The 27,217-nt window shown below is 52.0% G+C and overlaps 1 protein-coding gene across 1 annotated transcript in view; it reads left to right on the top strand.

The window, feature by feature from the left end:
* Window positions 1-1,216: 1,216 nt before the first annotated feature.
* Window positions 1,217-27,217, top strand: part of TOGARAM2 (TOG array regulator of axonemal microtubules 2) — a 44,301-nt gene continuing 18,300 nt past the window's right edge. The window contains 14 exon segments of the mRNA XM_055541749.1: window positions 1,217-1,228; window positions 1,724-1,877; window positions 2,021-2,167; window positions 2,851-3,132; window positions 3,784-3,995; window positions 4,690-4,877; window positions 9,578-9,624; window positions 11,918-12,084; window positions 16,528-16,678; window positions 16,906-17,070; window positions 18,991-19,144; window positions 20,011-20,116; window positions 20,879-21,114; window positions 22,978-23,136. Of these exon segments, the coding sequence (XP_055397724.1) occupies window positions 1,217-1,228; window positions 1,724-1,877; window positions 2,021-2,167; window positions 2,851-3,132; window positions 3,784-3,995; window positions 4,690-4,877; window positions 9,578-9,624; window positions 11,918-12,084; window positions 16,528-16,678; window positions 16,906-17,070; window positions 18,991-19,144; window positions 20,011-20,116; window positions 20,879-21,114; window positions 22,978-23,136 (2,180 nt within the window).

Genomic DNA, 27,217 nt, shown 5'->3' with positions numbered 1-27,217 from the left:
ACGACTGAGCGACTGAACTGAACTGAACAGTTATGCAACCTGGGGACCTGGAAACTTTAAAGTGTCCAAGAGAGTCTGAATGTTAAAAGTGCCCTTCAGTCCATGCCACGTGCCAAGTCGCTTCAATCACACCCGACTCTTTGTAACGCTATGGACCATAGCCCACCAGGCTCCTCTGTCCATGGGATTCTCCAAGCAAGAATACTGGACCGGGTTGCTATGCCCTCCTCCAGGGGATCTTTCTGACCCAGGGATCAAACCCATGTCTCTTTACATCTGTTGCATTGGCGGGTGAGTTCTTTACCACTAGCACCACCTGGGAAGCCAGTGGCAGATTTCTTTACTACAAGAATGCTTTAAGGGCTTCTCTGGTGGCTCAGCAGAGAAGGCAATGGCACACCACTCCAGTACTCTTGCCTGGAAAATCCCATGGATGGAGGAGCCTGTCCATGGGGTCTCGAAGAGTCGGACATGACTGAGCGACTTCACTTTCACTTTTCACTTTCATGCATTGGAGAAGGAAATGGCAACCCACTCCAGTGTTCTTGCCTGGAGAATCCCAGGGATGGGGAAGCCTGGTGGGCTGCCGTCTATGGGGTTGCACAGAGTTGGACACAACTGAAGCGACTTAGCAGCAGTAGCAGCAGTTGGTGGCTCAGTGGTAAAGAAACAACCTGTCAATGCAGGAGACACAGTTTCAATCCCTGATCTGGGAAGATCCCACATGTCTAGGAGCGACTAAGTCCCTGTGCCACAATTATTGAGCCTGTGCTCTAGCATCTGCAACTATAAAGTCCAAGTGACACAACTACTGAAGCCCGAATGCCTAGAGCCTGTGCTGAGGCAAAAGAAGCCAAGGAATGAGAAGTCCATGCACCACAACTAGATAATAGTCTCTGCTTGCCGCAACTAGAGAAAACCCCCACAACAACAAAGACCCGGCATAGTCAAACATAAATAAAAATTTTAAAGCTCTTAAAAAAATAAAAATGAAGAAAGAATGCTTTAGCTCCTGGTGGGCTTCCCACAAAGTGGTTTAAAAAGAGTTTGTGATTTGTACTGATCCTCTCTGCTTCTCTCCATTGTACGTCCCTGGATGTTATAGGTTGGGGTCCTCTGGATGCTTGAGGATTGTGCTCACGGCCCAGAAACTAGCTGCTGCCTCTGGACAACCCCCCAGGTGCCTCCTCCACCCAGGGCATGGGCACCCGTGACGATGTACCCCCAGGTAAGGGGCCCCAAGGAAGGTTGTGGGGGTGGGGATCTTCCTTGGATACTCCCACGGGCTCTGCTTGGGAGATGTGGTCGGGCCGCCAAGCCTTTCCATCCGGGCCAGACTCCGTGGGCTCTCCCTGCTCAGCCTCCTGTGGGGGGCTCCCTATCTGGCTCCAGATTCCAGGGCTTTGCTTCCACTCTCTGAGCTGATGGGCTGACTGAGGGTAGTGTTCTGTAGCGGGAATACGAAGACGGGCCAAGGATGCAGGAGTAGGTCCATGGGAGGGCTGGGTGGCCCCGTTTTCCTCAGCTGACAGGGCAGGAGACAGTGTGGCCAACTGTATCAGCGTTCCAGGCCTGGCGCTGCTGCTGGGAGCCAGCTGTGTGAGCCTGTTTCCCCTGGAGGGTGAGGGAGTCAGAGGTCCTGCCTGGAGCGAACGGGTGCTTGTGAGATGGAGCTGCTTCTCCTGGGAGGGGCCTCTGCAGGGGCCTGGAGCCTCCTTGCTAGGAGTGTGGAGAACCGGGAACGCCTGAGCAGTTCAGGGAACAGGCCACTGTGCTCAGGGCCGAGGACCGGGAGCCCATGAAGGAGGCTGAGAAGGTGCAGTGTGGGGAGGGTTTGGAGCAAAGCTGGGAGAAGTCACGCGGAGCGGGCTGGAAAGGTGGGCTTTGGTGGGGAGCACGGTGCCCTGGCCGGCTGGGGTCGGGGTGGCAAGCCCCCACCTGAGGGCAAGGCTCTGATTTGGGGGATGGGCCACAGAGTGCCCGGGACCATCTGTCCCCTATCCCGGCCTTAGTGGACTCTAAGACACTGCTCTCCCTGCCTTTCTGTCCCCAGCTAAAGTTCCGGCTCCTGTGGCTGTGTACGGTGGCAGTGTTCCCCAGAGCAGTGCTGGGCCCCTTGTACTCCCAGGTGGAAGCAGTGACTCCAGCCTGGAGACTTTTGGAGAAGGTGAGATGGAGGGACAGGCCTGGTGACTCCATCACATCAAATGGCCTTCAAATGTCCCAGCAGCCTCTCTGGGGCCTTGGGACAGAGATGGGCCATTCCACCTGGCAGTCACACAGACAGGGTCAGTGACCACAGAGCAGAGCTTGGACCTCATCCTGGAGGGAGGAGATGGGTGTGTTTAGATGCCTGACTGTGTCTTCAAGCCATGGCAGGTGTTAATTTTACCCTGGTCCCTGCTGGACATGTCCTTTGGTTTTAGGTGGGTCCTTGGGCTTCCCTGGTGGTTCAGTTGGTAAAGTGTCTGCCTGCAATGTGGGAGACCTGGGTTTGATTCCTGGGTTGAGAAGATCCCCTGGAGAAGGAAATGGCAACCCACTCTAGTACTCTTGCCTGGAAAATTTCATGGACAGAGGAGCCTTGTAGGCTATAGTCCATGGGGGTCGCAAAGAGTCGGGCATGACTGAACGACTTCACTTCACCTCACTTTTCAATTCTCTGCCTCAAAGGATGGAGGTGTATGGAGGGCTCCCACAGGAACAGGGAATAAGTGGGTTCTCCTAGGAATCGCAGGAAGGCCCCATGAGCCCCAGGAAGGCAGAGCTGAGGTCCTGGGGCCTGGGTGGTATTAGCACCCAGGGAAGTGGGGGGAGTGGGCTCCTCTAGCATAGCAGTTCTTGTCTCAGCCTCCCTCCAGCTAGCACCCAGCACCCTCCTGGAGAAGCCATCACAGCTCTTGAGTGGACGTGGGGACCCTGGCAGCCTCAAACTGGATGCTCCCCTGAAGGGCTGGCAGGCCAGGAACAGCCACCCCAGGAACCTTGTGGCCCTGTCTCTGGGTCCCCACCCGCTGGTGCCGCTCCCTTCGCTGAAGTCAGAGGCCAACAGTGTGGCCCGGGACACCACCCAGATCAAGGACAAGCTCAAGAAAAGGAGACTCTCAGAGGGCTTGGCAACATCTTCCTGTGGTGAGCCCTGGGCCCTGCCCAGACCCCAACCCTAAGGTCAGGGACCCCAGGCCGCCTGGACTGTGAGAGTCAGAAGGTGTGCAACTGGCAGCTGGGGTCAGAGGTGGTCGGGGGCACCCTCTCTACAGCCCCTGCCTCCTCCGTGGAATGCCATCTCCCACGTAGGCCTCTGCAGCGGCTCCCAACCAGACTCCCCATTCCCACCCTCGCCTCCTTCTGGTCTTCACTGCAGAGCAATTCTTTTTGAACACAGATCTGACCACCTTCTTCCTCCCACTCCTGCCAACTATGCTAAAGCCACCCAGTGGCTTTCAAGTGGATACAAGGACTAGAACCCACTGCTTTCTCTCCTAATTCAGTACTGATTTTGTTCCCCTTTCTACCCAACCTGCCTCTGAATTTTAATTATTTAATTAATTTATTCTGAATTTTAAATAGGTGACTTTGACTGACACTTTCTACCAAATTTTACAGGTGTGGGAAAGGAGACTCAGCACAGTCTAGGGGTGGGCTTGGGGCTGGGGGAACATCTGCCCCCTCCTCTCGCCATCCCAGCCTCCCCAGGACATAAGGCCCTGTTGCCAGCAACTGAATTAACTCCACTCCCCACACTCTGGGGACTCACTTACTCCCCATCCCTATCACATACAGCCTCTCTGGATCCCGGTGGAGGCCCCAAAGGAGTTCTCCTGAGGACTGCCATCCCCCGGGCCACCTCTCAGAGGCTGCTGAGGGTGTCCAGACCGATGCCTCCCATTCAGAGCATCCCCACCACCCCAGAAGCCAGCGTAGCCAAGAAGAAGGGCCTGGACCCGCCCATAAGCCATCAGGGTCCCCAGGAGCTGAGACCTGGTGCCCAGGAGGTAAGGCTGCTCTGAGTCTTGCCTCCCTGTCCTTCTGTTTTTCTTTCGATCCTTTACCAATCCCTGTTCCTGGGCCCTGAGCATCTCTGAAGGTATCTTCTCTGGTAGTTGCCCTAGAGGTACCGAGCTGGCTCCTCCTAAGCAGATGCTGTGTGATTATCCATCTTACATGTGATGGTTCTCAAGCCTTCTCTGATCTAAATGTTCCAGAATTTCCTATGGTTCTGACCCTCCTCACTTTTGGCAAGGGACTGTGGCAGAGGGGAAAGAATACTGGGTTAAGACTCAGGAGATTTAGGTTCTGGTTTCCACTCTGCCCCTCACTGGCTGTGTGACCTTGGGCAAGTCACTTCCCTCTCTGGGCCTCGGTTTGCACTAAGAAAAGGGAATTGGACCTGATGTTTTTGAGGATCACTTTCAGCTCTGATGTTCTAGGGTTTTCTGAAATGAGAACAGAAAAACAACTAATAATAATGACTAAAGAGGTTGGAGGAGGAATGAGAGGACCACTTTTTGTTTAAATGGTAAGGAAACAATGAGCTCAGAGGTCCCAGGGTTGTGTTATTAGAAAGAGAAGCAGGATACTTACCAGTGCTGTGGATGGAAGGGACCACTCTGCACGAGGCACCTGGGAGGTGAGCATCCAGAGTGGACTGTTTCATGGACCAGGCCCTTCCCCCACCTCTGCTCCCAGGTACAGATTTCCCAACAGTACCTGCACTGCAATGATGAGAAGATGCACAAGTCCCTGGGAGGCATTGTGATCCCACCCATCCCAAAGGCCAAGGTACCCGCTGGGACTTCCCACACACCTGGCTCCCTTCCCAGCCTCTTGCCTCTGGGCCAGGACATCCTCATGGGCCTGAGGCCCCCCACCACACGGTAAGCAGCCCTAAATCAAAACTACCTGTGGTCCTCTCTCCTCTACCCTCCAAGATCTGCTTGGACTCCCTATGACTGAGTCTCCACCCCAGGGCAGAGCTCTGGGGGCCAGATGTGTGGAGGGCAGGGTCCTCCACCATGAGCCTCTGACCTGGGGCAGTCACAGAGCTGGCCCTTGACTCCAGCAGGAGGGGAGCACAGGCTTAATTAGCAATGTCTTGACCTCTGTTTTCTACCAATGTCCTGATACATGTGGTTGCTGCCCTGATGAATAGAATATGAATATTTTTAAAGCGCTATTGGATTCATGATAGCTCCTTGTGATGGTGCATTTTCTTAATGAATGGACGTTAAAAATGCAAGCATTATTGTGTCTATGTATGGGGGTAGTCTACAAAAGTTTTGGACTAAAAAGGGAATCAAAAAACTGGGAATCAGTGACTAGGGAGAGTGAATAGAGAATCAGTGAATAGAGAGAGAGGGAGAGATAGAGACAGGGGGAAGGAGAGAGAGCGCTCTCTGGGGTCTGCTGTACCCATTTCTCTCAAGGGTCCTCTGTCTCCCACATCGCCTCCCCTTCTGTCCCAATACATGTCCACATCTTACTGTACCCTGGTGGAGTGTGGGAGCCCATCTGTGGACCTGCTCCTGGATTTAAGCTCTCTGCTCGATTTTTCCACCGACCTCTTCCTCTACCGGCCTCCACCTCCTCACCATCGACACTGCCTCCTCGTTTCCTGCTCAGACATCCACCTCCTCCTCCCCTCTGAGAGTTCTTGGTGGCTTTCATGACTCTCTGGCCCCCGATAAGTGACCTTTCCACCCATCCCACTGCTCCTGAGCTGTTGATGTCCTGAATTCTTTGCCTTGCTCACCTTCCTGACTTCCAGGCAGTTTCCTGTGTGCCCTCTCTTTCCTTATTTCTTAAGTGTGTTCCAGAACTCTTCGCCTCCATCTCCTTGTTCTCCCCTGGGAGGCTTATCTGTGCAGGTGGCTTCCAAGGTCAATTGGGATGGGAGACTTCTGCATCCCCTGGGCTTCCCTCCTCCTGTTGAGCATTCCCAGGGCCCTCAGGCTGATGCAAATCCCGCGTTGGAGGCAAGGAGGGAAGGAGGGTATACCAGCACCACAGCATCATGGATGGAGCTCTTCATGTTTCCCCTAACTGTCTCTCCCCCATGACCCCCTAATTTCCACTGGGGTGCAGGAGTGCTCTTTGATCTTCCAATTTCAGCATCATTTTCAACTCTTGCCTCCTGTTCCTAACAGATCGCCACATCCCATGCAGGCTTTCTTAAACAACGAGAGACAGTACGGAGGCTACCACCCCTGCTTGCCCCTGCCTTTGCTCTCAGTTTGTACTTGCTGGCTCCCTTTTGACCTCCCCCTGGAGCTCCTACCCCATCTCCTTGTGGCCCTGAGCTCTTCATCCTGATCTTTTGTTTTCATCCACCACCCCCCTCCCCAAATATACCCCTTCCATGCACCTCACTTCTATTGACTTCCTGGTGCCAGCAGCTTAAACAGGAGTCTCCTTGGCCAGACATTCAGGGTGTCCCAGTCCACCACTTCACACTTCCTCCTGTGCTGCTCTCTGGGAGCCTGAGTGGCAACTCCCCCCTCCCCCCCATACCCCTGTGTCCAGCCCTGGACGGCACCTCCCTGCAGCCTCAACACGAGCCTCTTATCCTTGGCCTGCTGGTCAGTTCCTACATTTGTCAAGCCCCAGCTCCACGTCCACCCCCTCTGTCAGGTCTTCCCTGGCCTCCTCGGGATGTGGGGAAGGGCTCTGTTCACACGGCACCCAGCCTGTGTGCGGTCCAGCCACCTCCCACCTACTTATTTGCTCACCTTTTATTTCAACCTCATTTCTATTCTTGAACTTGCAGCACTATAAGGCAGGGGCTATATCTGGGCACTTCTGTGGCTCCCATGGTGTCAAGCTCCCATGTGAACTGCCATGGATTAGTCATGCGTGGATTAGGCAGATAACATCTGAAGTATCTGCCTATTTGCTGTCAGCTTGTGACGTGGATTTCTCTCCACTGACTCCGTGAGGCTAGCTAATGGCTGGGAGGGAGACTCCATTACCATTTCATCCATCCTTCATCTGTCTGTCTGTCCATGTGTCTGTGCACCCATTAAGTCACTGTTAAGAACCACTCTGTGCCAGACACTGTGTCAGGCGCTATGAAAGCAAAGCCAAACAAGACATTCCCTGTGTTCTGGGAGCTCATAAGAGAAATTTACCAGCACACCATTGACTAAAAGTCCCAGTGAGGTAAACACTAAGGTAGAAGGCTGCCTCTCATTCTGAGGAGCGCTGTGGAAAATTATTTCAATCAGGCCAGGAAGACTTCTCAGAGGAGGTGGGGCCAGTTGAGTTTTGAAGGCTGAGGCAGAGTCTGTGAGATGGAGAGAGGGAGAGTTGGGAAGGACAATTGACTGAGGCATTTAGGGCATGGCTAGTTTTCCAGCAGCACCGTATCTGTGTGTGACGGGGGGTGAGGTACGCAGGGCTGAAGGGCCCGTGTGCTAAACTGAGGAGCGTGAGCTTTACCCTGAAGCAGTGAGGTGCCCCTGGGGGCTTTTTGGTGTGGAAGTGATGTCAGATCTGATTTAGGAAGGCCACTTTGGCCACGGCAGTGTGGCATGGGCTGTGCACACTGTCGGGGTTGCCTCAGGGATCCAGGGGAGAAGCTGTGGGCACCTGAATGGGCAGAGGCTGTGGGGCCCTGGTCTGCAGTGGTCAGTGTGCAGAGGGGCTTGGAAAGTGAAGAAGTGGGGGAGGGGGTTGGTGACTGGATGTGGGATGAAACAGGTAGGGAGCTGAGGCCCATGCCAGAGTTACTGGATAAACAGCCAAATAGATGGTGGTGGCTTCAGCAGGACAGGGAATTAGGAGGAGAGGCAGGCTTTGGGGCCTCGGGGTGGCAGCTTGTGAGTGGGTTCAACTTGTGCTGCTGGGGACACTGGTAGAGGCTCAGATGTCTGGCCAGGTGTGTGGAGAAGACTGTTGATGCAGCTGGAGCTTTGCTGTTCCCATCATTTTCGTGTGGCCTGGTGGGACCACCTCAGGTCATGGTAGGGGTTCAGAAGAGGGAGGAGGGGCTGGAACGCTGTGTGGAGAAAAGTGAAGGCTCTCTGGGTGTGGGTGACCTTGGCCTCTGTTCTTTCTGCTAATGGGTCTCTAGAGAAGGGAAGGCAGAGAAGGCAATGGCACCCCACTCCAGTACTCTTGCCTGGGAAATCCCATGGACAGAGGAGCCTGGTAGGCTACAGTCCATGGGGTCACGAAGAGTCGGACACAACTGAGCGACTTCACTTTCACTTTTCACTTTCATGCATTGGAGAAGGCAGTGGAAACCCACTCCAGTGTTCTTGCCTGGAGAATCCCAGGGATGGAGGAGACTGGTGGGCTGCCGTCTATGGGGTCACACAGAGTTGCACACGACTGACATAACTTAGCAGCAGCAGCAGCAGCAGAGAAGGGAAGGAGAGGTTTGCCAAGTTTCCACAGTTCCACAGCTTCAAGGAGGCTGAGCCATGTGCTCTGAGGCCACATCCTCTGCTCAGAGGGGAAGGGAAAACAGCCTCCAGCTCGAGGTCAAAGGGGCGAGGCTGTGGGCCAGGAGCCGGAGATGGCCAGGTCTGAGGGAGGAAGCAGTGCCATGATTACTGGTGCCCTGTACCCACTCTGTGCCTAGCCAGAACCACCAAAGGAACTTCCCAGCTCACCTCTGCCCCAGCCCTGTTAGCACAGCTGGGCAGTGGTGGGTTCCAATGGCAAAGACCTAGCGCCCAGAGCCTTCTGCTGTCTATGCATTTCCCAGTGAGAAGAGAAAAGTCCATGTTAGATAATGTATATCTGGTCTCCCTGGGAATGTAAGGCCCATCCATGCATCACCACCTGTCTTAGTGATGCTGTATTCCCAGTGTCTACACAGTGCTTTGCACATAGTACATCTTCAATAGGGTATGGTAACCCACTCCGGTATTATTGCCTGGATAATCCCATAGACAGAGGAGCCTGGCAGGCTACAGTCCATGGGGCTGCAAAGAGCTGGACCTGGCTGAAGCAACAACATGCATGCACAAATGAGTAAACAGTACTGTTTACTTTAAAAACTGCAATTAAAACCAGTGCCAGGAATGCCTCATCTTCCCTTCCTGTGCTCAGTTTGAACTGAACGTCTCCTACAAAGCAGTGGTGATTTCCCATCAGCAGCAAAGGGGGTCATTCCCTCTAGACCCTGGAGGAGAGAAGGATTGGGTCTCCCGAGTTGGGAGAGGACTTGAAGTCAGTCTGTCCTGAGGTGGGAGGAGATTCACCCCCATTTCCTGCGCACACAGCAGGGGCAGGGCTTCCTGTTGGACTGAGTGGTTTACTCATGGAGGCTGGCTTCCTGGGGAATCAATGGTCTATGCAGCAAGAAAACAGGGTTCTGAGTTTTGTCTGGACCAAGCCTGCCGGTCAGCCTGCTCTGAAGTCCAAAAGGAGCTGCATCTCCTGCTGCCTTGAACACCTGGCCAAGAGCCTCTTTACAGAGGCACCCACAGCCCCCTCTGTCTCATCCCCCTCTCAGCTGTCACCCCATCCTGGAGCTAGCCTGGGAGCTAGCTCTTGTTTGCTAGCTAGTGCAGCAGGAGCTCTTGCTTGCCATCTCTCATGGTGCTTTTTTCTCCCCCATTCTTTTAAGATTGGTCTGGGAGCGTGGGCCTCGGGAGAAGACACCCAGATCTCTGGGTATGTACTCGTCTTGCACCCTTCCATTTGTTATTTGACTCTCTGGTTCCTGGGTTGGATCATGGGATTGGAATTAGGGCTAGAGGAGATCTGGGTGCTCTTAGACTCATTGCCTTCATTTCATGGAGGGGGAAGCAGAAGTCGCCCTGGTCCCAGGGAGGGTGGCCCCTGCTCTGTGGTACCCTCCACCAGCATAGGTTGCTTCATGATCACCCGGCTGAGAGAGACGGTGCTGTCCCATCTGATAGAGGAAGGGTGCACTGAGGTTCACCAAGATGGACCTTCTTAGTGCACAGAAAGCACGCAGGTCCTTGCGGCTCCAAAGGTGGGGTTTTGTCCCATCCTATGGCTGCCCCTGGGCTTCCCAGGTGGTGCTAGTGGTGTGGTAAAGAACCCGCCTGCCAATGCAGGAGATGCATGGATCTAAGCGAATAGAGGATTCCTTTCCAGACAGAGTGAGAAATTAAACTGCATCCCGTGAATCCCTTGGTCAGCCGATCCCAGGAGGTTTCAGCCTCAGTGGAAGAGAGCCAGCTGGGCTGGCAGTGAGGCAGGTGGTTGAGGCTCAGAGAGGCTCTCCAGCCTATGACCTAATTCGTGGGGAGGATGGAAGGTCGAGTGAGGGGACATGGGCAGAGTACCCTGGGCCACAGGCCTAGGGGGGTTGGCGGCAGCTGCTGTGCTGACTGGCAGGAGCGGGTGGACTGGTGCCCAGCTTCCGGGCAGGTCACCCAGCAATCAGCTCAGCAGCAGGTCAGTTGGTCAGGGGGAGGCTGCTGCCCATGAGGCCCCAGGGTTAGGATGCCCAGCTGGGCCTGAGAGGCAGGCCTGGCATGGAAACCTCTGCTGTGGCCAGTCTTCCGTCTCTGGCCGGGCTGTGGCAGGGTGAGCTGGGGCAGTCCAGTGTGACACACACGGGCACCCAGCGTCCCTTGAGAGCTTCCTGAGAGCGCTGGAAGGGGTTTTGGGCCAGGGGACGCCAGCCTAGAGCTACTCCCTCTCTGCCCCACCAGGTTGTCACTTGAGAACCAGGTCCTTGTGGGGCAAGGGCCAGGCTGCTTGGACAAAGCTTTCCAGGGAGTCTCTTGGAGACATAGGTGAAAGGGGGCTACAAACTGGCAGAGTCCTCAAGAAGCTCTCTGACCTTCCAGCTGTCGGCAGAGGACAACACTGCCCAATGTGGGCACCACGTCTAGCATGTAGTCGGGGCTCACATGGTAGTGTCTGAAGCTAAGGGCTTTCCTGCAGTCCCTGCTCTGGTGAGCTGGCATCTGGGCGCCTATGCTCTCGGCCCTGCCTTACTTCCCGGCAGACAGAGGCTTCGCCCCTCCTCCCCCTTGGTTCTGGAGTCTTCTCCCAGGAGGGATCTTTGGTAGAAGGCAGGGGCTGGACAGAGATCTGGGGGTCCCCAGGAGCCCTGCCAGATCCCCAGACTCTACACCCTTTCCAGCCTCAGGCAGCCCCAGGTGGTGGCCCCTCTTCCCAGAGGAGCCCTGATTTGCAAGTTCTCTCAAGGCCAGTGAACTCCGAACTTTGTGAGCAGGAGAACCTGATTAACGCTGCCTTCATTAAAGGAAAACTAATGGACCTACCCCCACACTGTCCCTAAAACAAGAAACATGCTCTTAAAGTCTGGTAATTGGGAAAACATGGAATGACAAATATATACTATGGATTTGATGTCATTTGGAAATGAATTTGAATTTTATTAATCATAAGAGCATCTGAAGGTCACTGGGTCTCAACTTTCCCATCTGTTAAATGAGAGCATTGGGCTGGCATTAGTCCTCTGGCTCTTTCCTGTGGTGTTACAGTCTCAGATAGGAGCATGGTAGTGTATAATGATCAGTGGGCTCATTTTGTTTTTCCTCTTTCTGAAGCACATGCCTCCCAGTTAAGACAGACTTACATTCTCAGGAAATATCTTAAACCTCTTAGATAACAGGTCTGCCCCTATTTCCTGCCCATGCTCCTCTCCACCCCACCCCACCCCACCCCAGTCTTAGAATAAAGTGTGCAGTAACTGTTGATAGATGGATGCATGGATGGATGCATGAAAGGGGGAGGGTGTTGGTCCTCAGGCAGCCTGTTCTATTCCTCCCAGTGCTGCTCTGTAGACTGAATTTAACCTGTGCCTTCCCTCTTAAGGCAGCAAAGGGGAGAAGCACTGAGGGTGGAGGGCTTAGGCAGTTGCATGTTATACCAATCCCAGGGCTGTAGAGCCTTAATCCCAGCAGCTGCTGCTCTCGGGTGCTGGGTGTCCTCAGTTTTACTCTTGTTCTCCACTCCTCAGAGCCAAAACCTTTGATCCCGCCTGTCAGAGACAGGTCTGCTGCCCCTGAGAAGCCTGCCCTGCCTTTATCTCAGTCTGCTCCGATGCTGACATCCTTCTCCTTCAGCCATGCCAAAGAAGCTCACCCCTTGTTAAAAGAAGAGGACCAGAAGGAGAGTGGAACCAAGGTACCTGGAAAGCGAGGGGAGAGGAAGCTGGGGTCAGAGCACACCACTGGCTGAAGGCACACATGCTTCTGAAATACGCAAGTGTGGGCCGGGCTTGAGGAGAGCAAGGAGGAACCCAAGGCAGCTGCTCCAGTCCTTAAGGCTGGAACCTGTAGATGGGCTGGGGTGAAGGCTATGGCAGAAAAGAGAGGAAAGAAAGGAGGAGAAGGACAGAGGTGAGGGGGCCTAGGTGAAGGGGAGAGTACAGCAGGGACCCAAGGGGTGGGGCTGAGGGAGGAGGCGAGGACAGGAGGAGGTCACACATGGTTCAGAAGGAAGCAGGATGTGGGGAGATGGCAGAAGGGCTTAGGTGAACCAAACCAAGTAATCTGAACCAGCACCCAAGATAGCAACCTAGAGGCAGCTGACTCAGAGGCAGATCAGCCAAAGGCTGTGTTTCACAGGCTGACAAATACCTTGTACTTCTAAGGTGACCTTGATCCAGATGATTCATACAGATCCTAGTCTGGATGAATTTAGTGAAACTTGGGGAGTCATTGGGCTTCCTACATGACTCAGTGGTAAAAGAATCCATCTGCCAAGGCAGGAGTTGCAGGAGACCCTGGTTTGATCCCTGGGTCTGGAAGATCCCTTGAAGAAGGCAATGGCAACCCACTTCAGTATTCTTGCCTGGTGAGTCCCATGGACAGAGGAGCCTGGTGGGCTACACTCCATAGGATCACAAAGAGTCAGACAGGACAGAGCATGCATGCGTTCAGTTCAGTTCAGTCTCTCAGTCGTGTCCGACTCTTTTCGACCCCATGAACTGCAGCACGCCAGGCCTCCCTGTCCATTACCAACTCCTGGAGTTTACCCAGACTCATGTCCATTGACTTCCCTGGTGGCTCAGACAGTAAAGCGTCTGCCTACAATACGGGAGACCTGGGTTTGATCGCTGGGTGGGGAAGATCCTCTGGAGAAGGAAATGGCAACACACTCCAGTATTCATTCTTGCCTGGAAAATTCCATGGGAGGAGCCTGGTAGGCTATAGTCCTTTGGAGTCACAAAGAGTCAGACACGACTGAGCAACTTCACTTCACTTCACATGTCCATTGAGTTGGTGATGCCATCCAACCATCTCATCCTCTGTCGCCCCTTCTCCAACTGCCCTCAATCTTTCCTAGCATCAGGGTCTGTCCAATGAGTCAGCTCTTCACATCAGGTGGCCGAAGTATTGGAGTTTCAGTTTCAACATCAGTCCTTTCAACGAACACCCAGAACTGGCCTCCTTTAAGATGGACTGGTTGGATCTCCTTGCAGTCCAAGGGACTCTCAAGAGTCTTATCCAACACCACAGTTCAAAGGCATCAATTCTACGGCACTCAGCTTTCTTTATGGTCCAATTCTCATATCCATACATGACTACTGGAAAAACCATAGCCTTGACTAGACGGGCTTTTGTTGACAAAGTAATGTCTCTGCTTTTTAATATGCTATCTAGGTTGGTCATAACTTTCCTTCCAAGGAGTAAGCATCTTTTAATTCCATGGCTGCAATCATCATCTGCAGTGATTTTGGAGCCCCCAAAAATAAAGTCAGCCACTGTTTCCCCATCTATTTGCCATGAAATGATGGGGCCGGATGCCATGATCTTAGTTTTCTGAATGTTGAGCTTTAAGCCAACTTTTTCACTCTCCTCTTTCACTTTTATTAAGAGGCTCTTTAGTTCTTCGCTTTCTGCCATAAGGGTGGTGTCATCTGCATATCTGAGGTTATCGATATTTCTCCCAGCAATCTTGATTCCAGCTTGTGCTTCTTCTAGCCCAGCGTTTCTCATGATGTACTCTGCATAGAAATTAAATAGGCAGGGTGACAATATACAGCCTTGATGTACTCCTTTTCCTATTTGGAACCAGTCTGTTGTTCCATGTTCTGTTCTAACTGTTGCTTCCTGACCCGCATACAGGTTTCTCAAGAGGCAGGTCAGGTGGTCTGGTATTTCCATCTCTTTCAAAATTTTCCACAGTTTATTGTGATCCATACAGTCAAAGGCTTTGGCATAGTCAATAAAGCAGAAATAGATGTTTCTCTGGAACTCTCTTGCTTTTTCAATGATCCAACGGATGTTGGCAATTTGATCTCTGGTTCCTCTGCCTTTTCTAAATCCAGCTTGAACATCTGGAAGTTCAAGATTCATGTACTGTTGAAGCCTGGCTTGGAGAATTTTGAGCATTTCTGTGCTAGCATGTGAGATGAATGAAATTGTGTGATAGTTTGAGCATTCTTTGGCATTGCCTTTCTTTGGGATTGGAATGAAAACTGACCTTTTCCAGTCCTGTGGCCACTGCTGAGTTTTCAAATTTGCTGACATATTGAGTGCAGCACTTTCTCAGCATCATCTTTCAGGATTTGAAATAGCTCAACTGGAATTCTATCACCTCCACTAGCTTCCTAAGGCCCATTTGACTTCACATTCCAGGATGTCTGGCTCTAGGTGCGTGATCACACCATCGTGATTATCTGGATGCATGCGTACATACATGCAGAGTCACTGTTATGGTCTTCCTTCGAAACAGACATATAAGAGTGCAATAAACGTATCTTGAAAGCCTGCTATGTGCATGTGCTGTGGGATCCAGTGATGCTGATAAGGTCCAGCTACCACATCCTCCCTCTCCAGCGGTGGTGACAGACCATGGGGCAAAGGAAATGATCAGGGCCATGAAATGATCTCATCCTCTACCCACATTAGCCACTCACTCCCATGGTCATACCGTAGACCTTGGCACTGCAAATAACATCTTCCCTGCCATCATCTCAACCTCAAGCAGCCCATTTGCTCACTTCCTTCTCCTAATGTTCCAGCTCAATCCATCTGACATCCCAACTCTAGCACTTGTCTTTCTCCTGCATCAACAATAATTTCCTTGAAACTGGATCATTCCCACCAGCGTCTTAGTTCTCTCTCATCTTAAGAAAACCAAACCAAAGCAAAAATTCTGCCTTGTCTCTTTACCAGTCCTCTCCTGAGTGTGGGCCAGTAGGCTTAGTCCCTTCAGCCCCACTGAAATCACCCGCATTGAGGCCCTGGTGGATCCACCTTCCCATGTGCAGCAGTCGCAATGCTCTTTCAGCTTGACCCATTGCCAGCTGCTGTGGCTCATCCTTGAATTCCCCACTAAGGAATGGAAATGAGAGCTGCTTCTTTCTTGCTTCTCGGACTACATCAGTTACATCCTTCCTGGTCCTTCTTTGCTGGCTCCTCCTTGTCTTCTTGACCTCTGTTTGATGGCACTCAGAACTCACACCTCTAGCATCTTGTCTATTTACACTGACTGCTGTAACCTGATACCTGACCTATGCCATTAGGTACCACCTCTATGTAGAGGGCTCCCAAACCTCCCTCTCCAGCCCAGACCTTCCCCTGAACTCCAGGAGCTGTTAAATTATATGACTGCATTGATACAGCACTGATACTCAACATCTGCATTTAAGTTTCTGGTTATATTTCCAATTACCTTATCCAAGATTTTAACTGTTGAATTCTCACCCACCCCACCCCAAAACTTCCTTTTCCCAGTGTCCTCTCTGTGAATGGCAGTAAAAGGCAACTCCAGACTTCCAGCTGCTCTGACCCCAAATCGCAGGGCCATCCCTCCTGTCTCTCTCTTATCCCACACCTCATATATCAGCCAAAGCCGTGGGCTCTACTTTTGAACTTGTCCAGAATCTGGTCATTCTATCATTTTTCCAGCTATCTTAGTTCAGGTCCTGCCACGTGGAAATTCTTGGCTCTATTTTTGCAACTTCTTGTGAATCTTTAATTTTGTCAAAATAAAAAGTTATAAAGAACAATACTTAGAGAGTCCTCCCACCCAGCCAAAAAAAAAAAAAAAAAAAAAAAAGAGGGAATCAGATCATGTCATTCTTCTGTTCAGAACCTCTAGTGACTTGCTGTGTCCTCCAGAGAAGCCCAAGTCCCCACCACGGACCACCATGCCCAGTGTGCTGTGGCTCCTGCCCCACGCCCACCACTCCTGACCTGTGTCCTGCCTCGCCTCTGACTCTGGGCGCACCAACCAGTGTCCTCCTCGGGGCTCACAGCCACACCCAGCAGCCCCCAGACTCAGGGTCTGCTCCTCACTTTGTTTCAGTCTCTGCTTCAATTTCACCGCCTTGAGATCTCCCTACCTGAAACAAACCCCATCACCCTGTGTCCCTTACTTTCCTTCCCGTGCATGGTTGCCTGACATCAGAGGCTGGTCTCTTTGCTGCCATCTCACCACTCCACACAGTTCTTTGGGAGCAAGGTGCCGATAGCTGTTCTGAGTTTTTGATCGTTTTCAGAACAGCTATCAGCACCCAGGAGCCACTCATGTTCCTGATGACTGAATGAATGAAGAAGGTATAGAAAGCACAATTGGGTCCTCAAGGTGACGGAGTTTGCTTTGACCTTGTGCCAGATTCAGGTCGCCATTGCCAGGTCTGCCCAAGAGAAGATGAGGCTGAAGCAGATGAAGGAGACGGAGTTATTCCGCGGGGCAAAGGAGCCGGAGAGGGACAGAGAGCTCACTTCCCAGAGCCTGGGCTCCCGGAGGACCTTGATGAAGGAAGGTACTGGGTGTTTGGGGAAGGCACCTTCAGGCTGGGGACACTTCTTCACCAACACCTGGGCTAAAAAGAGAACATTTCCACATTTCCCATCCACACAGTCTCCATCCTGAGACTGGACAGGGAGTCACCTTTGCTCTCTCGTAGTTCACCGATGGGCCCATTTCCAAAGCGGGGCTCTGGGGCCAGGCAGGACCGGCTCTGTCCAGGGACTTTCTCTGCCTCCGCAGGCCTCCTTCCCCTCCGGGGCAGCGGGACCCTGTCTGTGCCCAGTGGGCTGAGCAGCCCCCGCAGGAACAACCTCGGCATCATCCTGAGGAAGCGGGCCAGCCGGGCCTCATTGCCCAGCATCCCCATCAGCAAGAAGGAACCCAGCTTTGCCCGCCATGCTTCAGGTGGGGCCCAGAGCAACTCGTGGGGGGCACGTATCCATCTCTCAGTATGCTGTCTTGGATGCTTAGGGGCGTGGCAAGGGTGACCTCTGCTGCTCCGTTTCTGCTTGTTGCCCTTGTTAGAGCAGGGGGCAGCCTGGGGTTGCCAGAGAGAGGAACAGTAGTGTGTCTATGGGCCAGCCCTGTTGTAAAGGGAATTGTGGATGGCTGGACAGGTGTGCCCAACCTGTGTAACATGTCCTAGAGGACCCACCAGAGCACCAGGATCACAGATGCTAATAACAGCCTCTGTGGAAATATCTGGAAACACCCGGAAGAGGAGAAAAGGCTTCTGGGAAAATCTTGGGCCTGTTGCCTCATAAAATGTCAGGGCTGGACAGGGCTGGTTACAGACTGGGATGCAAGGAACTGAAGGTTCTTTGGGACACTCAGGAAGGTGCCAAGGGACAAGGGGAGGCCCTGTCCCCATTCTACCAAAGGAGGGTTTATTTTGCCTCCCCTTTTGGCATATTAGGTCTCTATGTGGGATTTCATTTGAAAAGATTTTGCTACAAAAGAACATTTGAAAATAACCAACTTGGTTCAGAGTTTCTTTAAGTATAGGATATTGTAAGACATTGGTGGGAGAATAGAGCATCATTTGGGTGCTAGAAATAATACCAGCTCACCTTTCTACTTCATTCTCTTTCTATTCTTTTGATACCATCGAGTAGAAAGTCTTAATCTGGTGCTAATTTTTAACACCTTACTAAGACTTTCGAGTTTCCTTTCTAAACAAAGAGATCTTCTTCCTGGCTATAAACATCAGAATGTGACTGCCACTTTGTAGAGAAAGTTTATAATATTCTTTTATTCTGACTGTAAATATTTATCACACACTATGACAAATAATCATTTACCATTATGGCAGTGATATAAATTTCCCTTAAATAAACTTATTTAAGGGTTGCCATTTCTTTCTCCAGCAGCAGCAGCAGGGTTTGAAAAGTGAGTTGAAGGAAAATACCCAATAAATAAGGGTACAATTACTTAAGAGATATGATCAAAAAAAAACCCCAAACCCATGGAAGTGGTAACTGAATGGTTGGTACTTGGGAAACATTGATCTTTCTAATCAAAGCTACTTCTTTTATAGACAACAGACTGAGACCCAGAGACTCAAAGTCACCCAAGGTCACCCAAGATCACGCAAGGTGATGGTGGCCCATAGGGACTTAGACTTTTTCTGATGACTCTTGATCCATTGACAAAGCTGAGAAGAGAATCCAAGAATGAATGAGGTCTTTGTGTCTTGGCTTTAAGGAGAGTACTACCCCTCAGCTCATTCTTGCCTTGGACCTCCTGGGTATGGCATTGTGAAAGCCACGTAAAGATGAACCTCTGCAGAGAACTAGGCGGGAAGTGAGAGATCTGGATTCCATTCCTGGCTCTGTTAATGAAGGAGCTGAGGGACTGTCGGGAGGACCCTGGCTTCACCAGAGGATGGAGAATTGGGGAGAAGGAGGAGGAGGAGAAGTTGTAACACAGGCTCCTGGGTGGAGACAAGGTTAGAGCCAGGGAGTCATTCCTTGATAGAATTGCTGGCCTCACCTCCAGCCACAGACAGGGTAGGATTGGGGACGAACTACCAGCTGGCTGGGCTTGGTCACGTGACATCAAGCAGCCTATGACAGGCCAGTGTGTTTATCATAATCAGGTTAGCAATGGTAGGGATAAAAACAGTCAAAAGGAGGTTGGAGTTGGTGGTCTCCATGGTTCCCCAGGGAGTGCAGCCCAGGCCCTGGCTTCTAGCCCTCATGAGTCCATTCAGCCTGCAGACCCCCAACCCCGTCTTCCCTTTCTCAGTAAGGTGGCTTCAGTGCCATGCTGTGAAGGCCTCAGGTCTTCTGGGTGAACCCCTCTGCTCCTCTCCTTTTCTTACAGCTCAGTCCTTACCCGCGGTGCTCACTTTGGGGTCTCCTGAGTGGGAAGAAGAGGAGGAGGAGATGGATCTTCGAGCTTTCAGGGAGTTGAGGCCTTTCTCGAACCCTGAGCTGGGGCTGGTGGATGCCCTGCAGTGCCTGGAGAGCAGTGACTGGTGAGGAAACGGCCCATGTGCCCTGTGATGGGGCGGGGTGGGGCTGCATAGGAGCTCTTGCCCCGTGCCTCTCTCCCACTGCAGACCCTGGTCCCGCGGAGTGGTGGTGGGGAGTGCGTGTGAGTCCCATGGCCAGTGTCTGTCCCGGGCTACCAACAGTCCTGTGCGCGGCTCTGTGGTGCCCCAGAGCCGGGCCTAGGAAGTACAATCTGACTCTGCAATGCTTCCATGGGGACCTGAGGAAGGTCAGAGTCCTTCCTTTCTCTAAGTCAAGTTCATCCCACTCTGGTGTTCCTCCCGCACACAGTCTTGTGTTCTGTGTGCTAAGTCGCTTCAGTCGTGTCTGACTCTGTGCGACCCTATGGACTGTAGCCCGCCAAGCTCCTCTGTTCACGGGATTCTCCAGGCAAGAATACTGGAGTGGGATGCCATGCCCTTCTCCAAGGGACCTTCCCAACCCAGGGATCGAACCCGGATCTCTTATGTCTCCTGCATTAGCAGGCGGGTTCTTTACCACTAGGACCACCAGTCTTGGTCGTGAGCAAAGTGATGACTTGAGGTCCCATTTGCGGAAAGGCCTCCTTCAGTCCTCATGTTAAGAGCCTTCTCTTGCAGGCGCAGGCTCTGTGGGTGGCCTAGGCCTGGGTTGTGGGGGTGGGCCTCCATCCTGGGTTGGGGTGGGTCATGGACCCTATAAAATGGCCTGTATTGGGCTGTTGGCCTTTCAGCCTGGCTGTGACACCAGGACATTGCCGCTGATGCCATCAGATCCCTCCCCGCTGCGGCGGGGCTGGTGGCCGTGTGGGCGCCCTGTGTAGAGTGCCCTCCCCCAGTCACCTGTGACAGGGCCTGGACTTGCTTCTCAGGCAGATGAAGGAGAGGGGCCTGGTGGGCATCCAGCGCCTGGCAGCCTGTCACTCGGAGGTCCTCACTGGCAGGCTACATGATGTGTCCTTGGCCGTGACCGGGGAGGTAAGGGCTCCCGTGTCCTGTGTACCCTGCTTGACCCCCAGCCAGTCCCCCTTCCCTGGTGCTACTGCCATTGCCGGTCACACAGCAGCTGCAGAGGGGCCCGTGGCTCCCAGGGCATCCCTGCTTATTTCTCTGCTCTCAGCCACTGAGGTGGGAGCTAGACACCCATTTCTTAGACTGGAAAATTGAGGCCCGGAGTTTCCTTATTTCTAATCTCTGGATAATGAGATCTGTTACAGCCCTGCGTTGTCCTCTGTACTTAGAATACCTGAGGAGGGATGGAGTGTTCTGGGCTAGATCTCCAGCTTGTGGGCAGTTGTAACATTTCCTAAATCCTTTCTCCTGTGAGGCTACGGCTTGGTCTAGGCCGGGCCCAGATGGGCAATAAGATGTATCTTATCACAAGTGGAAGCAATGCCCCCGTCCTTGAGAGTAGACTGTCCCCACTGGGAGGCCTTGTGAAGATCAAATTAAACATTAATTGTAGAGTGCTTTCAAGACTAAGTGTTGTACAAATTCCAGATGATAATGATAATAGGAGGATTGATAATTATGATGATAATAAAAGTAATGGTGTTTTTTTTAAAAATGAGACTGCTTTGCCCAGAGCTACTGCAGGGTTTCCATTTCCAGTCTGGCGAGGCCTAGGCCTGGGTGAGGGCAGGGCCACAGGAGGGCTGGTGCAGGGTTCCTCCTTCCTATGTGTTGGAGCCCTTGGCAGGGCCCAGCAGTCCTGCAGGTCCCCGCCCATCTCTCTCCAAGGTCACCAACCTCCGCTCCAAGGTGTCCCGCCTGGCCATCGGCACCCTGGGAGACCTCTTCCGGGCCTTGAAGAAGAACATGGACCAGGAGGCCGAGGAGATCACCCGCTGTCTGCTCCAGAAGATGGCAAACACCAGCGGGTTCATCCAAAGGGCGGCCAATCGGTCCCTGGGGGCCATGGTGGAGCACGTGACCCCCGCCCGCTCCCTGGTGGCCCTCACCTCCGTGGGCATCTAGTACGTGGGGACCTGAGGAAGGGCAGTCTGGGGAGGTGAGGCAAAGGGGAGAGGCTCTGGGTAGGGGCAGAGCAGGGAGATGGCACAGGTGCCTCAAGCATTTCCCTTGGAGAGAAAGACCCCTGCTTCCCCATGGGCCTCTCTCCCGCCTCTCCTGGGCCAGGCTGGGGATAATGAGGGCAGCTTGTAGCTGTCCCAGGCCCCAGCTGGGAAGGGATGGGTGCTACTCTCTGCTCAACACTGGGGAGCTCAAAGTGGCCGTGGTACTGTCCCCAGAGATGAGGCGGCAGAGGCAGCCTTCGGCCCGGGTCTCACTCTGCCCAGGGGAGGGATGCTTCTTTCTGATGAAATCTGGGCTGTGAGGAGAGCAAGGCACAAAATCTGCTCTAGCTGGCCCCACTTGGCCTTCTGGCGAGGAGGAGGGGACAGGCTGCTATTGGAGCCCTTCTGCAGCCAGATCTGCTTTCTCTTTACAAAAACCAACACCAACAGCAAAACCAGAAGCATTCCCCCAAGCCCTTTCTCCCACAGGGTGACACAGCTCTCAGCCCCAACAAGACAGTCACTGACCGTTATCCCGGGTGGCCTATTGGGTAGAACCCAGGGTGGGCTGTCACAGCTAGAAGGCCTTTGCCCACAGACTCCTGAACCACATTACCTAAGTTCACAGCCTGGATTGTTACTAAACTTCCCCCAAGCTTCTGTTTCCTCATCTGTAAAAGGAGACCAGGGATAATAATAAAATTGTTGGGAAGAGTACAGGAATTGATTCATGAAAGAGGAGTTAGGGACGCGCCTGTCTCACCTGACATTGATTGAATGCTGATTGTGGCTGTTTTTAACTAGGGAGTAATCAATTGTATTTTTTTTCTGGATTCCTCCCCATGCCTCTGCTTCCTCACCTGCAAGATGATGACAAAAGTAGCTTGTGGAGTTGAGGAGACCCTGGTTCAAAGGTGTCTAGTGCAGAGCCTGGCAGGGAGGGTGTGCTCATGGTAAACTGAGCCAATTGATTCTTGTCAGGAAGAACCAGGGGAGCCTGGAACAGGGCTGTGCATTGGAATTCCCTAGGATATTGCTAAAGTGCAGATTCTGACTTGTATGCTAATGCGCTGGTCCCTGGACCACACTGAGTAGGGAAGCCTTCCTTTGTGTTCTACTGGAATGGTCCCCAGTGGGGAGGAAGGGGCCAGTGTCACCTAATGCAATGGACTGTGGACACATTGAATGCACATTGAATGAAGTGAAAAAGACAGAGGTGACATCCCGATGGGTTCCTCCTGTAAGATTTCAGGTTCCCCTAGAAATCACCCATCGATCTCCTATCCCACCTCCTGTCTCAATTCAGCTCAATGAACACGCAGTAAATGCCCACGAAGTGCTGAAGGGTCACCATGCCAGAGGGGAACAGGGAATTCAGTTGAGAGGGAGACTTGGTGTCTGATCCCTGGGAACCATGGGGTACCCCTGTATTTACCAGGGGACAAAGGACAGTGCCCTTCCCCCCCCGAAAGTACTAGTTTTGTCTGGGGGCTCAGAAGGCAGAGGTAGGGTATCCTAGGTAGAGAAAAGGTGAGAAGTGAATTTAGGCAAAGGCAGCACATGAGCTCAGGAAGGCACAGGGATGGTGGGCACATGGTGGGCCTGGGGATGTCACGTGGCTTCAGTTCCATTGTCAGGAAGGGACTGCTCTTCCTTGAAGATTCCCCTGAGCCCTGGAGGGACAAAATTGGGAGCCCACTGTGGCATGAAACATGGAGGCACAACTGTAGGTCCATGTGTGCGTCTGGGGATGCCCCCACTACCCCCACCCAAACCCCATTCCTTGGCTGAGCCCTTGCCCGTGGCTGTGTTTCCTTTCAGCCACCGAAACCCCTTAGTCCGGAAGTGCACTGCCGAGCACCTGTCGGTCGTCCTGGAGCAGATAGGCGCCGAGAAGCTCCTCTCAGGCACCAGAGACAGCACAGACATGCTGGTGCACAACCTGGTGAGACTGGCCCAGGACTCCAACCAGGACACCAGGTAATGCAGGGCCCGGGGGACGGCTGACCTGGCCAGCCCAGGGCAGACAAGGCCGTCAGCCACCCCGAGGGTCTTGCTCATGCAGTTCAGCTTCCCCAGGGCCACGGGGAGGGACAGTGATGGACAAAGTTGTGTCCTTTCCTTACAGCTGTCATCCCACCTCTCCACACCACCACAGCCAGAGCCAGGCCCGCTCAGGGAATGGCCACTACCCTCTACCTCCAATCTCTCACCTTTAACTCCCTCTCTAGCCATTGCAACCCTACCATCTGCCTCCCATCCCTCACCTTTCACTCCCCCTCTAGCCATTGCAGTCTTTCTCTAGTTTCTGGCCCAGTACAGCTCCATTCCCTATAAAGCTATCCATTCATTCATTTTTTTCAAGAGATATGCGATGTGCATTCTGTTCATTACTATGAGCACAGATATGAACAGGAAAAATTAAACCCCCATTGTCTTGGATCTTACCTCCTAGTTGCATAATAAACAAGTAAATATTTATGACAATTTTAGACACAAATAAGGGGCAAAAAAAAACATAATGGAGAACTAGGTAGGGACTACTTTAGGTTGAGAGTCAAGGGATATCTCGCTAAAGACTGACATTTGAGTTGAGAACTGATTGGCTAGCAGGGCCCAGCTCTTTGAGGATTTGGGGTGCAAGAGTCCCAGCAAAGTCAGGTGGTACATCCCCTGGGATGGGCTAAGTTGGGTGTTGAATGATGAGAAGGCGAGGCTTCGTGGAGCACAGTGAACGAGGGGAGTGGTGGGCAGTGGTGGGGAGGAGGCAAGGCCAGGCTGGGGAGGGCCTCATGGGTCAGGGGTTGGGGTTTTGGTAGGAGTCTTTAAAAGCTGGAGTTGGGGTCACTTAACATACTTCTCAGTTCGTGACATGTTATGTCTGAAGCCCCCACCACTCCTGGTTCAGCTCCAGAGGACACGTCCACACTGTTCTGTGTTGTGTCCCAGGTGGTGCACTCACATGGGCTGTCCCAGGGTGTACCTGGGAAGGCGGCATTGCACGCATGCACCCTCCCCATGCACTCCCACAGGACTGGGCCTCAGGATTGCAACCCCATAGACTGCAGCCCTCCAGGCTCCTCTGTCCATGGAATTCTCCAGGCAAGAATACTGGAGTGAGTTGCCCTTCCCTTCTCCAGGGAATCTTCCTAACCCAGGGATTGAACCCGGGTCTCCTACATGGCAGACAGATTCTTTACTGTCTGAGCTACCAGGGAGGCCCCTCCTCCTCTGCGCCTGAGGTGCCTACATCCTCACAAGCTTGCAATTTCTCGATTTCACATTTTTACCCATCTAGTGGATAGAAGTGCTAGCTCACTACTGCTTCTTTCCTTCCTCCCTGATTGCTAATGCATTTGGGTGCTTTTTGATATCTTTGCTAGTCTTTTAATTTTTTTGAAAAAAGTCTCTCTGACCACTGGAGGATTGAGAGTTGGGAGAGGAGCCAGGATGCAGGTGGGATGCTGGGTGGATGGCTACCCCAGAATCTGGGCAAGTCATGTTGGAGGCTGCAGGAGGGGGAGGGGGTGGATTGGGGTGTATTATGAAGGCAGAGCTGATCGCAGGTTGGTGGTGAGGATTTCAAAGAGGAATCAGAGATGACACTTAGGTTTTCAGATGAACTGTGGGGTGACTGAAAGGGCCATCTACTGAAGGGAGGAATATTGTCAGGGAAGTATTGAATAGAAGGTTTGATTGGTTTGTTCTTCATCATGGGTGGGGGAAGGGACGTTAAGATCTAATACCTCTCCAGATCTAAACCCCTTGCCGACCTCTCTCTCACACTGGATGGCATTGACTGCGCTTCATTTTCTTTCTTTGAACCCTATGCTTCTGGTTTCCATGGCGCCACACTCCCTGGTTCTCCTCCTTCCTCTGTGTCTTTCTCCCCCATCTCCCTCCTCACCCGAATGCCCATGGCTTCAGGAGTGTCTTCAGTCCTCACCCCCGCCTTGCAGCTTTCTTTGAGCGGCACCGTTACTTCCTGTGGCTCCAGTCACAGTGAAACTCTGACACTGCCCTGTGTCTGCCTCCAGGCGGCTCCTTCTCTGAGCATCCGTCCATCTCTCTGATGCCTCCCCAGGACCCATCATTGGGATGTCCCACTGTCATCCTAAATGAATTCACTGCCTTCTCCTGAAGGCTGCTTCTCTGGCTGTGTTCCCTCTCTTATTAAAAGTCACTATTATTTACCGAGTCATCTAAGATTAAAAATGGGGAAGTTATACTTCATTTTTCCCTCCACATTTTAATATCTTAGAATCCTAGGCATCTCACAGTTGTTGTTGGTCAGGCAGCAATTAAGACTTTGGTTTTACTATCTACACAATTGCAAACTTGATGCTCGTTGCTCATCATATAAACCTTTGAATTACTGTCTGTGTTGTAGGAACTACATTATGAGACTTTGTTTGCTGGCTAGCCTTTTATATTTATTTTAAGAAGCCACTGTGGAGAATTGTTGAGTTTAATCATTGTTTAAAATGTCTTTAGAAATATTACACTGTTTTTGGCATTGAAATGAAGAGTTATTGTTTATGAGAAAAGGCATGGAAACAGAGTGTTGGGGCATAAATTCGATATTAATGCAAACATTCATCATTGAAGGAAAGACCCAGATTCCACAGTTTCTTACAAAGCAACCATTAGGTACTTTACCTGACCTAAGGAAGGAAGGCAGTCCCCACAAGAAGTGTTACCTCTGTTTCTGAGGTAGCATGTAGAAGGATGGATGGCTTTCACATGTGGGGCCGTGTCACTGAAGGCAGTGGATATTGCCCGTGTCTTCTTTTTCTGTTTTTCTTTTGGAAATAAATTAATTGTGCATTTTTAAAAGTAATAAAGTTTTAGATTGAGTGAATATGATAATTCTGGATGCTTCAGGCTCCACCTCCAATCAGCTGCCAAACCATTCAATTTCATCTTCTTTAGCATCTCTTGAATCTGATCATCCTTACTTAACCCCACCCTCCTGCCTATGTCAGGCCTTAACATCTCTTGCCTGGATTATTATAGTGGCCTCCTAATAGGTCTCCCGGACCCAGCCTGGTCCTGGAAGATCCATTCTCCACACTGCTGCCTGAGACATCTAAAAAAAAATTATTTATGTATTTATTTTTGGCTGTGCTGGGTCTTCGTTACTTTGTGTGGACTTTCTAGTTGTGAGGAGCGAGGCTTCCTCTTCGTTGTGATGTGCAGGCTTCTCACTGCAGTGGCTTCTCTTGTTGCGGGGCATGGGCTCTAGGCACATGGGCTTCAGTAGGGCAGCAGCACACAAGCTTAGCAGTTGCAGCTCTCAGGCCCTACAGCGCCGGCCCAGGAGTCGTGGTGCACCGGCTCAGTTGCCCTCGGCCTGTGGGATCTTCCTGGACCAGAGATCGAACCCGTGTCCCTGGCATTGGCAGGTGGTTTCCTTTCCTGGTTTCCTTTCCACCGCGCCACCAGGGAAGTCCTGAGACATTTCGATTTTAGTGCAAATCTGGTCATTCCTCAGCTTCAAGCCCAGTTCCTTCACATCTCCCTAAACTGGGTCTTACCTTCCTTCTTCTCTATCCTGTTCTCTTCCTGGGTCTGGTCTCTGCCTGCTATTCTCCAACCGCACTCTTGCAGATCCAGTAGACCATCTTATGGGGTCCCCCCCTTCCACCACTATTCATCAGGTAGAGCTGACCCCTCCCTTCTAGACTGCCCCACCACACCCTTTCTCAGACTTCTTTTTTTTTTTTCACTTTTTTTTTAAAATTTTATTTTATTTTTAAACTTTACATAATTGTATTAGTTTTGCCAAATATCAAAATGAATCCGCCACAGGTATACATGTGTTCCCCATCCTGAACCCTCCTCCCTCCTCCCTCCCGATTCCATCCCTCTGGGTCGTCCCAGTGCACCAGCCCCAAGCATCCAGTATCGTGCATCGAACCTGGACTGGCAACTCGTTTCATACATGATATTTTACATGTTTCAATGCCATTCTCCCAAATCTTCCCACCCTCTCCTTCTCTTACAGAGTCCATAAGACTGTTCTATACATCAGTGTCTCTTTTGCTGTCTCGTACACAGG

The sequence above is a fragment of the Bubalus kerabau genome, chromosome 11, assembly GCF_029407905.1.
Source record: "Bubalus kerabau isolate K-KA32 ecotype Philippines breed swamp buffalo chromosome 11, PCC_UOA_SB_1v2, whole genome shotgun sequence".
NCBI lineage: Eukaryota > Metazoa > Chordata > Mammalia > Artiodactyla > Bovidae > Bubalus > Bubalus kerabau.
Note: the sequence above shows the minus strand (reverse complement) of the source record. Positions and strands in the feature narration are given on the sequence as shown.